The following is a 13,217-nucleotide window of genomic DNA, read 5'->3' as shown; positions in this document are numbered from 1 at the left end:
ATTAGTGGTGGGTCAGTACTTTTGTATGGTTAAGTAGCAGCAATCTACTTATTTAGAATTTATTAATCCATTTATAAATCTGTAAAAGCTTGTGTGTATATATACATGCACATTATCAAGAGGAGCCTAGCACACAGATGTCTTCATTCATTTTATTTCATTATTATAAAATTTCGTTCCAACTTAAGATCAGATTTTTTTATTTTTTTATTTTAATAAATAAATATTAAGCAAGGCAAGTGAGCTAATACTCAAAATATTCATCTTTATGTCCTGAACAGTGAGTAGTCAAAAGACAACTTAAAAAAAAAAAAAAAACTGATGCAGTGACAGGCTAATATCCACAGCCTGTCATAAATATAAGTTTATGATTATTTTTCCTCCCCTTGTCAATGAAACATTGAAACTCATTCCCAAAAAGTTGATTCTGTTCATCGTAGCATTTCCAGTGGGAGAAACGTTTCATTCACTTCTTCAGTCTCAGATGACTTCAGGTTTGTAAGATCTGGGAAACCTGCAGTCAGTTGAGACTGAAGACGAGTCCAGATGAACAGAATCAACTTTTTGGGATTTCCTTTCCTGGATGATGGAAGTGTCTTCACGTATCCTCAAACTCATTTTGGCAAATTCAAAAAACAAGGTGCTGACATTATTTAAGGCTAAACACTGCAGGGCAGGTTTGGAAACCCAACAACTGGGTTAACATTTATGAAATTTACAACTATTTAAATGAAGCACAAGCTAAAACACTTTTTTTGCATTAAGGCATGAATAGATGCCTTATGATTAGGTTTGGGACCATTTTACAGATCCAACTCAGTAGTTACAGACATTGTGAGCCAATTTTGCTAATTTTAGACCATCGGTAAATGAGCTACAATAGTCAAGCTGTGTTCCTTTACTACAGTGCAACAGAAATTCAACATGGAATTTAAGCTTCTCCGCTAAATATTTATCAGTTTCTTCGTAATGATCAGAATACAAAAAGTTATGAGACAAGCCACTCGAAGCATAAAATGTCCCAATCCACTGATGTTTCTCGATCTTCGGAATCCAATTTTAAGAGAGGTGCTCATAAACTTCTGGCAAATACATGCACATTCAAAGACTGGTCCTTTGGCATTCTTCTTAGGAAGCGGTTTTCACAGCAAGTAGTTGTGGAGTATCCAGGCTGTCATGCTTACTGAAAAAATAAATAAAATAAAGTAAATAAATAAGAGTAATTATATACTTTTTTGAAAAGTCTAAAAACCCCCAGCAAACCTGTAGAGAAAGGAAAAAAATGTTTGAGTACTGAAACAGTTGTTCCACAAGTTAGGCAGCAGCCAAGGTAGAAAAAGAAAAAAAAAAGACCATCACTGAACATACATTATGGACATAAGTGAAATTACATGACAATGTATATCTACATTATCACATTAATCTTGTTTTTGTTTTTTTACATAAATTAGCTCAAGTGTTCTTCAGGATCCATCATCTTACCGAGAGTGCTACATTCTCTTCATCTTTTGTAGCATCTTTGTCAGTAGTGCCTCTTCCAGTGCTGTAATCCAGTAATGATTGGTCAACATCATTGCTCATGTACAACAAGGCAAACAAAAAGCTACATGGAATGACGAAGTCCAGAGAAACCACCACAGGACTACATACCACTCATCCACAAGGACCACCCCACACAAGCAGCACCCCTGCCTGCAGCTACTCTTTCACCTCTTATAGCCAAATTTGTGTGATGAGATACAAAATATTACCTGTTCATTCCTTTCAGCAGAACCAAACAGGTAAATAAATCTTTATCAATAGCAGTTATTTGGCTTTTTTAAAAGACTCCAATTGAAGCTAAAATAAATAAATTTGGAACATCTGATATAAATAAATTAATATCAGATGTTCCAAAATGTAATTAAAATCTGTAATGCGACTAAAGAGATTACAATATACTTTGTAAACAATCCCTGCATACTACTTGGGCTCTGTATTTATAAGAGAAATATAAAAAGAGTGATAAGATTCTGCAGGAAGATATAATTATACCACCACCAAATGCTCCCTTGTCACATTTATTTATTAAAAAAAAAAGAAAAGACAAAAAACCCCACAACATTTACTGACTAACAACCACCTCCTTTTTACCAGTTCATGGCAGACATTATGGATCCTAAAAGCAAATTCAACTCTGTGCACCCCCAGTACATGATGAATATTTGAATACAACTTCATATGAAGTATTGCATTTCCCCCAAAAATAAAAGTGTTTAAGAGAGACTACTGTATTTTGATGTCACCACTATTTGAGCAAGGTCTTCCCTCCACTATAGATTTCATTATATGTATGCGTGTCTACTTCACCTTCTGATACCCTTTGCCAAGTCCCTTTCTAACACACACACACACACACACACACAGGCAAAATGAAGACATCATTACTTAACTGAAAAACTTATTCAGTTTCAGTAAATATATCATATAAGAATCCCTACAAGTAGTAATCTATGTAAAATGACAAGGGAGTACTAAATAAAACACTAGGGCTGTTCGATATAACGATATATATCGGATGACGATATAAAAACATCTATCGTTTCATTTTACGCTATCGTTTGTTTCGTGGTGTCGCAAAATAAACTGTTTACGGCAATATTTTTTCATTATTTTGATGGTCACTGTAGTGGCTATATTAATTTCCTAAAGTTCTCTCTTTCTCTTATATTTTATATAACCACACGGAGAAGCGCTTGTTTTTATGCGTTGTCGTTAGCAACAACGACGGTAAAACCACCGCATGTCTGCTTGTTTATTTTCCACATAAACCTTTCACAATAAAGCTCAAGATCCTGTTGAGACTTTTCAAAATAAACTGAATCACGTGAAAGATGCAGAGTATTTACGGATGAGAAGCAAAAAAGAGCCGTCAGGTGCTAAAAAATAAACCTTAGACTCAAACGTTAGAACAGGCTTTTCCCCGCAGCAGGCTGTGTGATAAATACTCACAAAGAAAACGGCGGCTGTTACAACTTATGTCTAAAAATGTATCGTTTCATGCATCAGTTAAAACACTCGACTCCAGGTACGCGACGCCCAGCTGGAAACACTTCACGCAAGTCGAGCTGCCCCACATTCACAGAATTTACAGAAAATGTTACATTTTTGTGATTTATATCGTTATCGGACGATAGATGTCTTAATATCGGGATATGAGATTTTGGTCATATCGCACAGCCCTATAAAACACCACTGTTGACACCACTTCCACCTCTTCACTATCCCAAGCAATCAAGGAGAAACACCTAAGTGTAAGACTCTGAAGTCCACAACAGGAAAGCCACCGAGTTTCATACAACACTTCTCTGGAAATGTGTCACCGGTATGACACACACACTTCCTATTTTACAGGTAAATTTAGTCAATAAAAAAGTTTTCTTCTCTTTAAAATATTACAAATCAGATGTATTTCTTTGACCATATTCACAGCCTTAAAATCTAAGAATTAGCTGTGGTACATAAGCTAATGCAAATGAAACAAAATGTCTGTCATGGCATTCACAGCAGTCACATTGCATTTGTGCCAAGCCTCAGAAAAGGGGATAACATAGCCAAAGATTACATGCTACATAAAATAACACTGTAGTAGAGAAATTCATTATCCAGGAAGCCTTACGAAAAGCACAAAGTTTCAACATTCAACACTAAGATTATAGAAAGCTTGGATAGAAAGAAAAGCTGGAAAATTAATGGGTAGCCTGAGAAGCAAACAACACAAAGCCATTACAAGGACAAAGCTGTTTCAAGGGTTAGTCAGCAAAGTTTAATAAAACATCATTTTACCGCTTTCCCTTTTCGCCGTTTTTTTTGCGCCACATAAGGCCTCCAAAGCCGATGACCAGGACTGCGCCCACGCCCCCTTTTATGGGGGAGAGGGGGGGAAATTAATGTTTAAAAAAACAAAACAAAAAAAAACGTAATTGAAGAAAATGTAAAAAAGCTTAGTGACTGGACAACCTATTAGATGTCATTATGGCTGCAAAAGTAAGTAATAATTAAACAAGAATATGGGAGACTGTTACACTGATGATACAATTTTAAAGAAGGATAATCCTGGCAAAATATTTGAGTAGTATTTAACAAAAGAAGGGGCAAAACAAAATCAGACCAGGCAAATAGTCTTCAAGTGAGGAGACAGTCAATGAAATAAACAAAGTTAAAGAACTCTCATTAATTAATTTTTTTTTTTTTTTTTTTTAAAAAGAGACTATATTCTTCTGCAATCTTGTTATTTCCAATTTTACTCAAATGTGAGCCACTCTGGACTGTGCAAAACATACTATGAACATACTATAGTTGTTAACTCAAGTAACAGGCCACTAGTGTGGCACAACTACAGTTATTATAAATCACATTAGTGCAGAACCACACTGGTTTACAGAGCTATCATCCGTTTTTACTTTCAAACTTTTGCATCTTGTTTAACTTTCCATTTGCTGCGCTGCAGGACATCCTAGACTTAATGGTTTACCACCATTGTATATCCGGTCTTTAAGTGATGAATCGTGTTTCCGGTGTTCTGACAAAACGTCCTACTTTGGCAAAACGTCCTACCGTAAGTAGTTTATGCACATTTCTGCTGTCACAGAGTAATTCCAGCACAAATGTAAGTAGGTATGACGGTTTGCCACGTAACTTTGCCCATCAGAGTATGCTTGTAGCTCACATTCATAAAGCCAGGACGGTTTGCCACTTCATTTTACCCGTTAAAGTATGTTTGTAGGTAACATTCACAAAGGTAGCATGGTTTGGCAGGTAATTTTACCCGTCAGAGTATGTTTCTAGCTCTTATTAACAAAGGTAAGATGATTTGCCACTGAATTCTCGCTGTAAAATTATGCTTCTAGCTCATATTCACAAAGGTAGGATGGTTCGCCACTGAGTTTTAGCTGTTAAGGTATGCTTCTAGCTCATATTAACAAAGGTATAACGATTTGCCACTTAATTATAGCTGTTAAAGTATGCTTGTACGTCACATTTACAAAGGTAGGACGGTTCGCCACAGAATTTCGTGTTGTGCGCATGCATAGAAACAACGGGTAGGATGGTTTGTCAGGTAGGATGGATTTCCAGAACACCGGGCCCAAAGTAGTCTGCATTTAATAAGGCTGTGGTGTTTTTAAAACGTTCTAATGCTTTGTATCTTGCTCTATTTAATCTCAACAACACCCCCCCCCCCAAAATAGTCAGTGATCACTGTCGGCTTCTCTCGGTTTTTATTACCGCTAATCATTTTAAAGCTCAGTTTTTAAACCCTTACGATTTAACTACAGCCCAGCCCATGCAACAGTATATTAGTGACTAACCTCGTATTGTGGATGGATTATCTCGGTGGTTCTCCTGACTGACGTTTGGTCCGTTTACAGCATCCTGCCATGCAATTGCATTTGTCCCCAACCATTGGGAACCCTCACATTAACTTTTATCGAGTGGAAAAAAGTCCTCCGTTCATTGGCGTTCGCCCTCCAGCTTTACTGTTTATGTTATGCTAACATAGCTGTGTCGTGCTAGCAATCACGTAGCACATCATTATATACAGCTAGCCACACTTCAGTAACCCTACCAACGTCACTGCTGTTTACTTTCCTGTCTTCATTTATGTTGGAAGTGATAGCAGAGCTGTACGTTTGAATTTGTTTCATAAATCCCTCAGTCAGAACATGGTATATTATATTTAGATGGAAGCTAGCGAGCTAACTTCCTGCTAACTTCTAACTCCGTTAAATATCATAAATTCTGTTTTCATGGATGCCTGGATGTTAAACTTAACTGTTACACCTGGTAGAGCAGCCACAGTGATCATTTTATTACAGATGAAAGAATTTAGACAGTTTTTCAACTCTCAGTAATGCTGCGGTGTTCATTTGACTTTGGGACCTGAAGCAGAGTTTGGGCCCAGACATGGCTAATGACGTCAGACTTAAAGACCGGATTGATAACACTATATAATAATTCGTGTAACCAACAAGTTGACCCAATGGCCAACTAATTGGTTTTTTTTTTTGGTTTTTTTTTTAAATGTACAGTCATTAAAAGAAAGGCAAATAACAAAAACGAACAAACAAAAAACCCTAATATTAAAAAAAAAAGAAAAAAAAAAGACTATATTACACTGAAGTACTGCCATTTAATACTTATTACAGGTATGTTCTGAATGTGTATCATAAAAATATGATAAGCATGCTGAAATATAAACATGATCTTTTTGGGTCAGCCTCATGTTTTTACATTCATGATCTACTATAAAAAGATGAATTTCAAACTTACCCAAAATGCCAATAACTAAACCTGGAGAACTGCCATTTCCATTGTCCACTGGAGGTGAAGGTAAAAAAGACAAAGACTAATTAAAACCAAAGGAAGAGACCGCAAAATTCCTAAACTGATTATACGACTGACCCATGAGCACACTGAAAAATCTCTTTCAATCCCTATGAACTGCATCCTTCTGATTGATCAAAAGTATGCTTTAAATGTGTTTTTTCAAGTAAATACTTTTTTTTTTTTTTTTTAAATCTACTTTCAGGATATGATGAAACTGACATACATACATGTATGTATGTATGTATGTATGTATGTATGTATGTATGTATGTATGTATGTATGTATGTATGTGTGTGTGTGTGTGTGTGTATATATATATGTGTGTGTGTGTGTACACACCACTAAAAAAAAAAAACGAAGTTTTTTTTAAACCTATTTTACTTAATAAAAGAACAATGTAGAATTTTTTTTGTTTGTTTTTTAACCATGTAGAGTATTATCTGATAAAGCTAAAAACATAAATGTTTATTATTAACAAGTGACTTACGTGTACATTCTGGAATTCCTGGTGACCACAGACCATTTTTTTCACATGTCTGGGTATCTGGTCCATTTAGCTTGTATCCAGGTGGGCAGCTGAGAGTCACTTTAACCCCATGTCTATATGGAGGTTGAGAGCTCACAGTCACCTCAGCACTTCTCTTTATGGGATCTTCACATCCTTCTGCAAATGGAACTGTTGAAAATATAGCAGTTTATGCACATTTACAAAAAAAACATGTTCAAACAATGTCAAGATATTGGGAACACATGGAAACTGCTGCAAAGTTTGAGAAATAAACAGAATAATCTACGTCATCAGATTTAGATCAAAAAATCCTATTAGTATGACAAGTTTCATTACTCATTTAAACGATTACCATATAAACCCAAAAGTATATGTAACCATTGTGATTTTCTTAACAATTTGACATTATGATGGTAGTATGACCTGATATGCTATACGTCTGGAGACAGTGGCACAAAAAACACACACACACACACACACACACACACACACACACACACACACACACACACACACACACACACACACACACACACACACACACACACACGGGAAAAAAAAACAAAAAACAACAACATTATTATGTGGAGCTGGAGGTGGCTGAAGATGCTAAGAGGTTTCTTGCGTGACCAGGGGAACAAGATTTTAATAAAGCATGTAGGAGAAACAGATTCGGTTCAGTGGTTTGGAGACAAAGCAAGAGAAGCAAAGTTAACATGGTTTGTACCAAGAAGGGACAGAGGACATCCCAGTCAAAGGTGGAAAAAAGAGCTGCCAGATGGGGGGGGGAAAAAAAAACAAAAACAAAAGACCCCGACCACAGAGGGTTTCTGGGTGTAGTGGAAAGGTAACATAGGAACGATTTGAGGGAGATTTATTAAAAAAAAAACAAACAAACTTATAAAGCATAAAGCAGGGGTGGGCAATAGTAGTCCCAGAACTTCATGCGCTCTTTGCGGAAATTAAATACCCAACCTTGCTAAAAGAGAGGAAAGCTGGATATTGACAACTTTACAAGCTTTAAAATGAACTGTACCTGTTGGTTTCTTTGGGGTAGAGGGGTTAGTAGTGGTAATGGTCGTAGTGGTTGTAGTGGTAGTTCTTGTGGGGTTTGCTGCAGGAACAAAAAGTCAGTCAGCAGGGATGTGTAAAATCCCAACTAGAGATGTAACTATTTGACTGGAATGGATGGGACATCGGTCTGATCCTCACTCAAAAGCCTGGAATAGTTTTTGATTGCATATCTGCGACAACAAGCTGATCTATTGCCAAACTACAGTTTTCTCAAACTACAGTTTGGCAATTGTTAGGCTATTGCTAAAGATCACTCAGTTTAAGTCTGGGTGGTTTACAACAGCAGCAGTACGCTGATGTTCTAGGAGGACAGCTGGGCAGCTAAAATAACACAATGGAAACATGCACGCAACAGCAGCTTTATAGATATTTCAAGCTTGACATGACAAGACCTTTTGTTTGTAGGAAGTAAAACTATTCCTAACCAAGTGAGTTAAAAGTTCCAATGACATCAATGCTTTCCCTGTTTGGCCTCTCAAACACATCAGATAAACTGATATGCCATTTATTGTAATTACAGCCATAAATTAAAAGAGGCTTAGGATTAAGAATCAAATACCAAAAACATTTAGGCAGATTTTATTTCACAAAATTACGAAAGCAATGTTTAACCTGAACCGGATGGTCCCTTATAGATAAGAATGGTTCCTGGTGTTGTCCTCAAAGTGACAAATACAGCTTTTTAAATAGGGTTGGATATCGATTTCAATTTCTATAACTGATTCGATTCTGATTCGCAAGGTTCTGATTTAATTTGATTAAATTCAATTTTGACTCGGTCAGAAATATTATAATTCTGATCATTTATCAGTACATATCCATATTTTTATATCTCTGTATAAAAACAAAGCTGACACTTGTGAGATTTCATCAGATGTGTAAGCATCACAGCAGATGCCTTTGTGTTAAAGTAACTGAGGATAAAACACAAAAATATGAAGGAGATTTTCCTGGCCTGGCGTTTCTTAGCTGATAACCTCCTTAAAAATATTCTGCAGTAGATCAAAAACGGAAGAAAACCATGAATCAGCAGATTAACATTACCTGATGCTGCTGAATTGAAGCAGAGCAAAGTTACAGAGGTTTTATTAGAGATACAGCTAAGTGTTTTACGATTTGGCATCATTTGTAAAAGTTTACATTTCTTCAGTATTGAAGAACAGAAATTAGGCTCTCCTGTTGGAGGTTATTTTTGAAAAACAAAAAACAGCGGCCGGCAGCACGGTACACAACAGTAGACAAGTGCGTAATAAGCCAGCGAAAAATGGAGAAAACAGATTTTTGATGGGAAACTGGTCTTAAAGTACACCGGGAGAGAGAGCTGTGCAGTAAGTGTGATTTTATCATGGTGGAAGCAAAACAGCAAAAGTAAGAGAGGATTCATGATGATGTTTTTCAAACGTGAAACGTAGTTTGGATCTTCTTCTGCTGCTGGTGAGTGAAGTTTTACCTGCTCTCATTTGTTGTTTTAACTGTTTGGCGGTTGTTGAAATAGTTTTGTGAGCTTTAACCTGAGATTCTGGCATTTCTGACAAAATACATTTATATTTAAAAATCGATTCAGGATTTAATGAATAGATATCTTATTATTCAAACTAAAATTGGTTTGAAAAGGGAAAATCGATTTTTTTAAACCCACCCCTACTTTTTAATTCAAAGCTAGTATTGGACACACACTTAATACAGGGAACACTTATCACGCTTTTACCAGTTGAGATCTGATACAGACAGAGTAACGCTAGGTATTTTGTGATATTGGTTTCAAGTCAATATTTTGTAATCCTTCTGTAAAGAAAAGACTGGGAATCATTACTTTTATATCCAAGACAGTGATATACTTAGCTTTGCTAACTATGTATAATCTTTTTAAGTTTCCTGTGTTTGTCAAACCAAACCAATGTCCCTCTGACTCTTAATTCATATGATACCAAACAGAGCGTAAATACAATCGAGCAAAAGAGTCCGATCTTCTCAGTTATCTCAGTTCACTTTCATCAACTTTGCAGTTAAGTAATAATAATTTTGAAAGCATACAAAGAGAAGCAATTGGTGAAGCTGGCATGATATGCCTCTAAACTGCTGCAGCTTTGATTAGGTGATCATCCTTCATGCTATAATAGTTCTGCCATTAGATGTCAATTGAATCAATATCCACAAATCAGATAAGTGCATCCCTAGTAAATCATGTGGTCATATACCCAGAGCCAGGGTATCAGTTGCCAATTGGAACTGGAAAAGTTGAATCAAATTTTCCCAACAGGAACAGTTCATGCATAATATTGGCTTTATGTATGTTACTGATTATTTATTTTAAAAAAAAATGCTGTGATAATATGGAAAGAATAATCTTTTGTAAATGCTTTAATTTAATCATGTAATATTTTCTTTACATTATTGAAATATAATGATGCAAGAAATATAGAATTAGCTGCCAAGATCCATGCATTGAATGAATGAGGAAAAGAAAGAAAGCACAAGCCAGCAAGCTCCAGCTTTGAGCAGTTAGCTAAAAGCTTGAATTATAACACCTTGCAACCAACATGTTTTGCTAGCATATGACAAGATGCTGGAAGTAGATGAATAATCCACTTCAAAATAAACCTTATAGTAGAGGTAAACTGCCATTCAGCATTTATCAATAATATGCAGCAGGAGGACTTGGGCGTGAAATTGGGGGTGAAGTTGCACTTAAAGCAAAGAGATCATGATCCAACTGAACTCAGTACATGCAAAGAAATATTTTCATTTATGACTTACGTATACACTGAGGAAGTCCAGGCGACCACTGACTATTTAGATCACACATCACAGTAGCGGTTCCATTCATTGTGTATCCAGCGTTACACTGTAATGTGACTGTAGACAAGTATCCATATGGAGGTCGAGCACCACTACTCCACTGTCCAAATGGAATCTCTGGATCTCCACATTCAACCTCTGCAGGGAAAGAAAGTAGACATTGGTGCAGTAGTCAAAAATGACCTTTTCCACAATATGTATTAGCCTAATTTATACTACACAAGAAAAAGAAAAACAAGTTATTGAAAATAATTCAAAACACTTACTGATACATCTTGGAGGCTCAGGCTTGAATGTTGCATCATCCGAACAATGTAACTGTCTTGATCCATCAAGTGTATAATCCTTTTTACAGGTGTACTGTATAACTTCATTATATTCATAGGTGTCTTTGTTTGGACTGAAAGAGCCATCCTGTACTACAGGTGGTGATTCACATTTTATCACTGGAAAATAAAAAAAATCTATCAGAATGAAAACAAACAGTGAGCTTTTAATTAAGGGTATGACTTGTATTAAGACAAGACAACCAACCTTCACATACAGGCAACCTGCCCATCCACCCTTTGTCTCCACAAGTGAGGTCTCCTCCACCAACTGCCCTATACCTGATTGGAGGGAAAAAGGTTGGCTTAGAAATTATATTTCACATGACACAGAACAGCAAGTAAACCCTACGTGACACTCATTCTGATTTATTTGTTTGTTTGTTTTTAAGATAAGATGAATTGCAACATTTTAGTGATTTAATATGTTACTATGAATTTCAATCTAAAAACTACTTATCTAAACGCTGTTTATTAGAGCTAACAATGTATTACTAACCCAGGGTTACAAATGAGCACTGCTTTATCGCCAAATTCAATCCCAGGATCATAGTGAATCTGTCCATTATCAACATCCTCCACAGCGCCACAGTTCTTCCCTGAAACAGGAAAAATAAGAATTAAATTGGTCCTTGAAGATTTTTGTGATAGCGTGTGTAATTATCTCAACGAATATAGTTTACTGTTTATGTAACATGTTTATGTGAATAAGACATTTTCTAGATGTAGACATTTTTTTAAACTACAATTTTAAGATCGTTTTCAGGATAGCGAGTGAATTCTACCTGACACTCATTCTCATGTGCTTAAACTGGCTGTGAAATACAGCTGCTATAAGAAATTTGAATTTAAAATCAAGTGTTAATATTCACTCTCGCATTTCAACCGCACAGGACTCCAACTTCCAGCAGTACAAGTAACACTTGGGGACCCTCCTGCAGACACATATCCAATATTACAGGCAAAAGTAACTGTGGTCCCATCTGGGAAACTAGTTAGAAGAATGTCATTGCCCTTTAAATCCATGTTGTCTCCAACAGGTTTGGAACAGTCTTGAGCTGTACAAGGAAGAAAAAAGAAAAGAAAGAGACACAGACAAAAAGAGAGAACACAGTTTTTAAGAACAAGTTAACCTAAAACAAAACACTATGCTGTGTTTACCATGTCTCAAGCTAATCCGCACTGCACTCACCTTGAGCAGTAACTGCAAAAAAGCCAAGACTGCTCAGCAGAAGGACTGCAGTGATAGCCATGACAGGATCTGACAAGTTTAACTAAAACCAAGAGCCCTTTCTGGTACAAAACAAATGCAAACACAAGAAAGACAATCAGAGGTATTACTTGGTCATGATAGCTGGTACTAACAAAGACTCTCCATTCAAGCAGGTCTGTAACTGCTAACACATTAACTAGCGGAAGGTAGCAGGTGCAAACATTCGGTCTTCGGTCAAATTTATACATTTCGCTAAACCAAAACCTTAACAGTAACCAAGTTTAGGTTTTAAATATGAAATATAAGAAAATACTGTCTCCCCCCTCCCTTTGTCGCGGCAGAAAACAAACCTAAAGTCTTTCCATATTTTATAACTTGAAGGCCACGATAGCTGCGACTGGCCGATCAACATATGTTAAACTAAATGACAGGTCGGTACGGAAAAAAAAATGGCCGTGAATTCTCGCAGGTCAGGTATGCTACTCTCGGTCTTCCTTGAGACAAGATACCGTGGGTGGTAACACATCACATAAATAATCGCGTTATTTAGCTTACAGGGGGGGTTAAGAATGTGTCACCGAAAGATTAAAAAATACCGATTCCATCTGAATGTCTGCATTTGGTCAAAATCCATAAACTGTTAAATCGCCTTCGGCTGTGTTAGCTAGCTAATTGTTAGCTAACTTAGCAGCAACGACGGATAAATACAATAATACAGCACTGTTATGGGGTCGACGCTTTGCTTTTGTTTTTTCGGTTGTTACGGACGGTTAAAATCAAACGATACCGTACCTTACGTCTGAACGCCAACAATGATGACCGCTACCAGTCCTGCTCTGAAAGGTTATTTCGGGTTTCTGCTTGTTTTAATGTGGGCTGCGTCTCCTTCTCGGAAGTAGGCGCGGTCAAACAGTGACGTGCTTGTTCTTCA

The 13,217-nt window shown here is 36.6% G+C and overlaps 1 protein-coding gene across 4 annotated transcripts; it reads right to left on the bottom strand.

Annotated features, from left to right (window-relative positions):
- Window positions 1–138: 138 nt before the first annotated feature.
- On the bottom strand, window positions 139–13,206 carry LOC116321994 (complement receptor type 1-like). Of its 4 annotated transcripts, XM_031741950.2 has the most exons (13): window positions 13,079–13,206; window positions 12,266–12,366; window positions 11,946–12,131; window positions 11,573–11,672; window positions 11,282–11,355; window positions 11,014–11,193; window positions 10,706–10,885; window positions 7,911–7,988; window positions 6,854–7,042; window positions 6,310–6,357; window positions 3,826–3,901; window positions 1,483–1,543; window positions 139–1,183 (listed from the first exon to the last, which is right to left on the bottom strand). In XM_031741950.2, exons 2-13 carry the CDS (start codon window positions 12,324–12,326, stop codon window positions 1,181–1,183), a joined length of 1,236 nt encoding a protein of 411 aa, XP_031597810.2. In that variant the 5' UTR covers window positions 12,327–12,366; window positions 13,079–13,206; the 3' UTR covers window positions 139–1,180. The 4 variants fall into 4 exon arrangements, with proteins under 4 accessions (XP_031597810.2, XP_031597811.2, XP_039460015.1 ...); XM_031741951.2 differs by lacking the exon at window positions 1,483–1,543; XM_039604081.1 differs by lacking the exon at window positions 7,911–7,988.
- Between the last annotated feature and the right edge of the window lie 11 nt (window positions 13,207–13,217).

The sequence above is a fragment of the Oreochromis aureus genome, linkage group 20, assembly GCF_013358895.1.
Source record: "Oreochromis aureus strain Israel breed Guangdong linkage group 20, ZZ_aureus, whole genome shotgun sequence".
NCBI lineage: Eukaryota > Metazoa > Chordata > Actinopteri > Cichliformes > Cichlidae > Oreochromis > Oreochromis aureus.
This window is presented reverse-complemented; position numbering and strand designations above follow the sequence as displayed.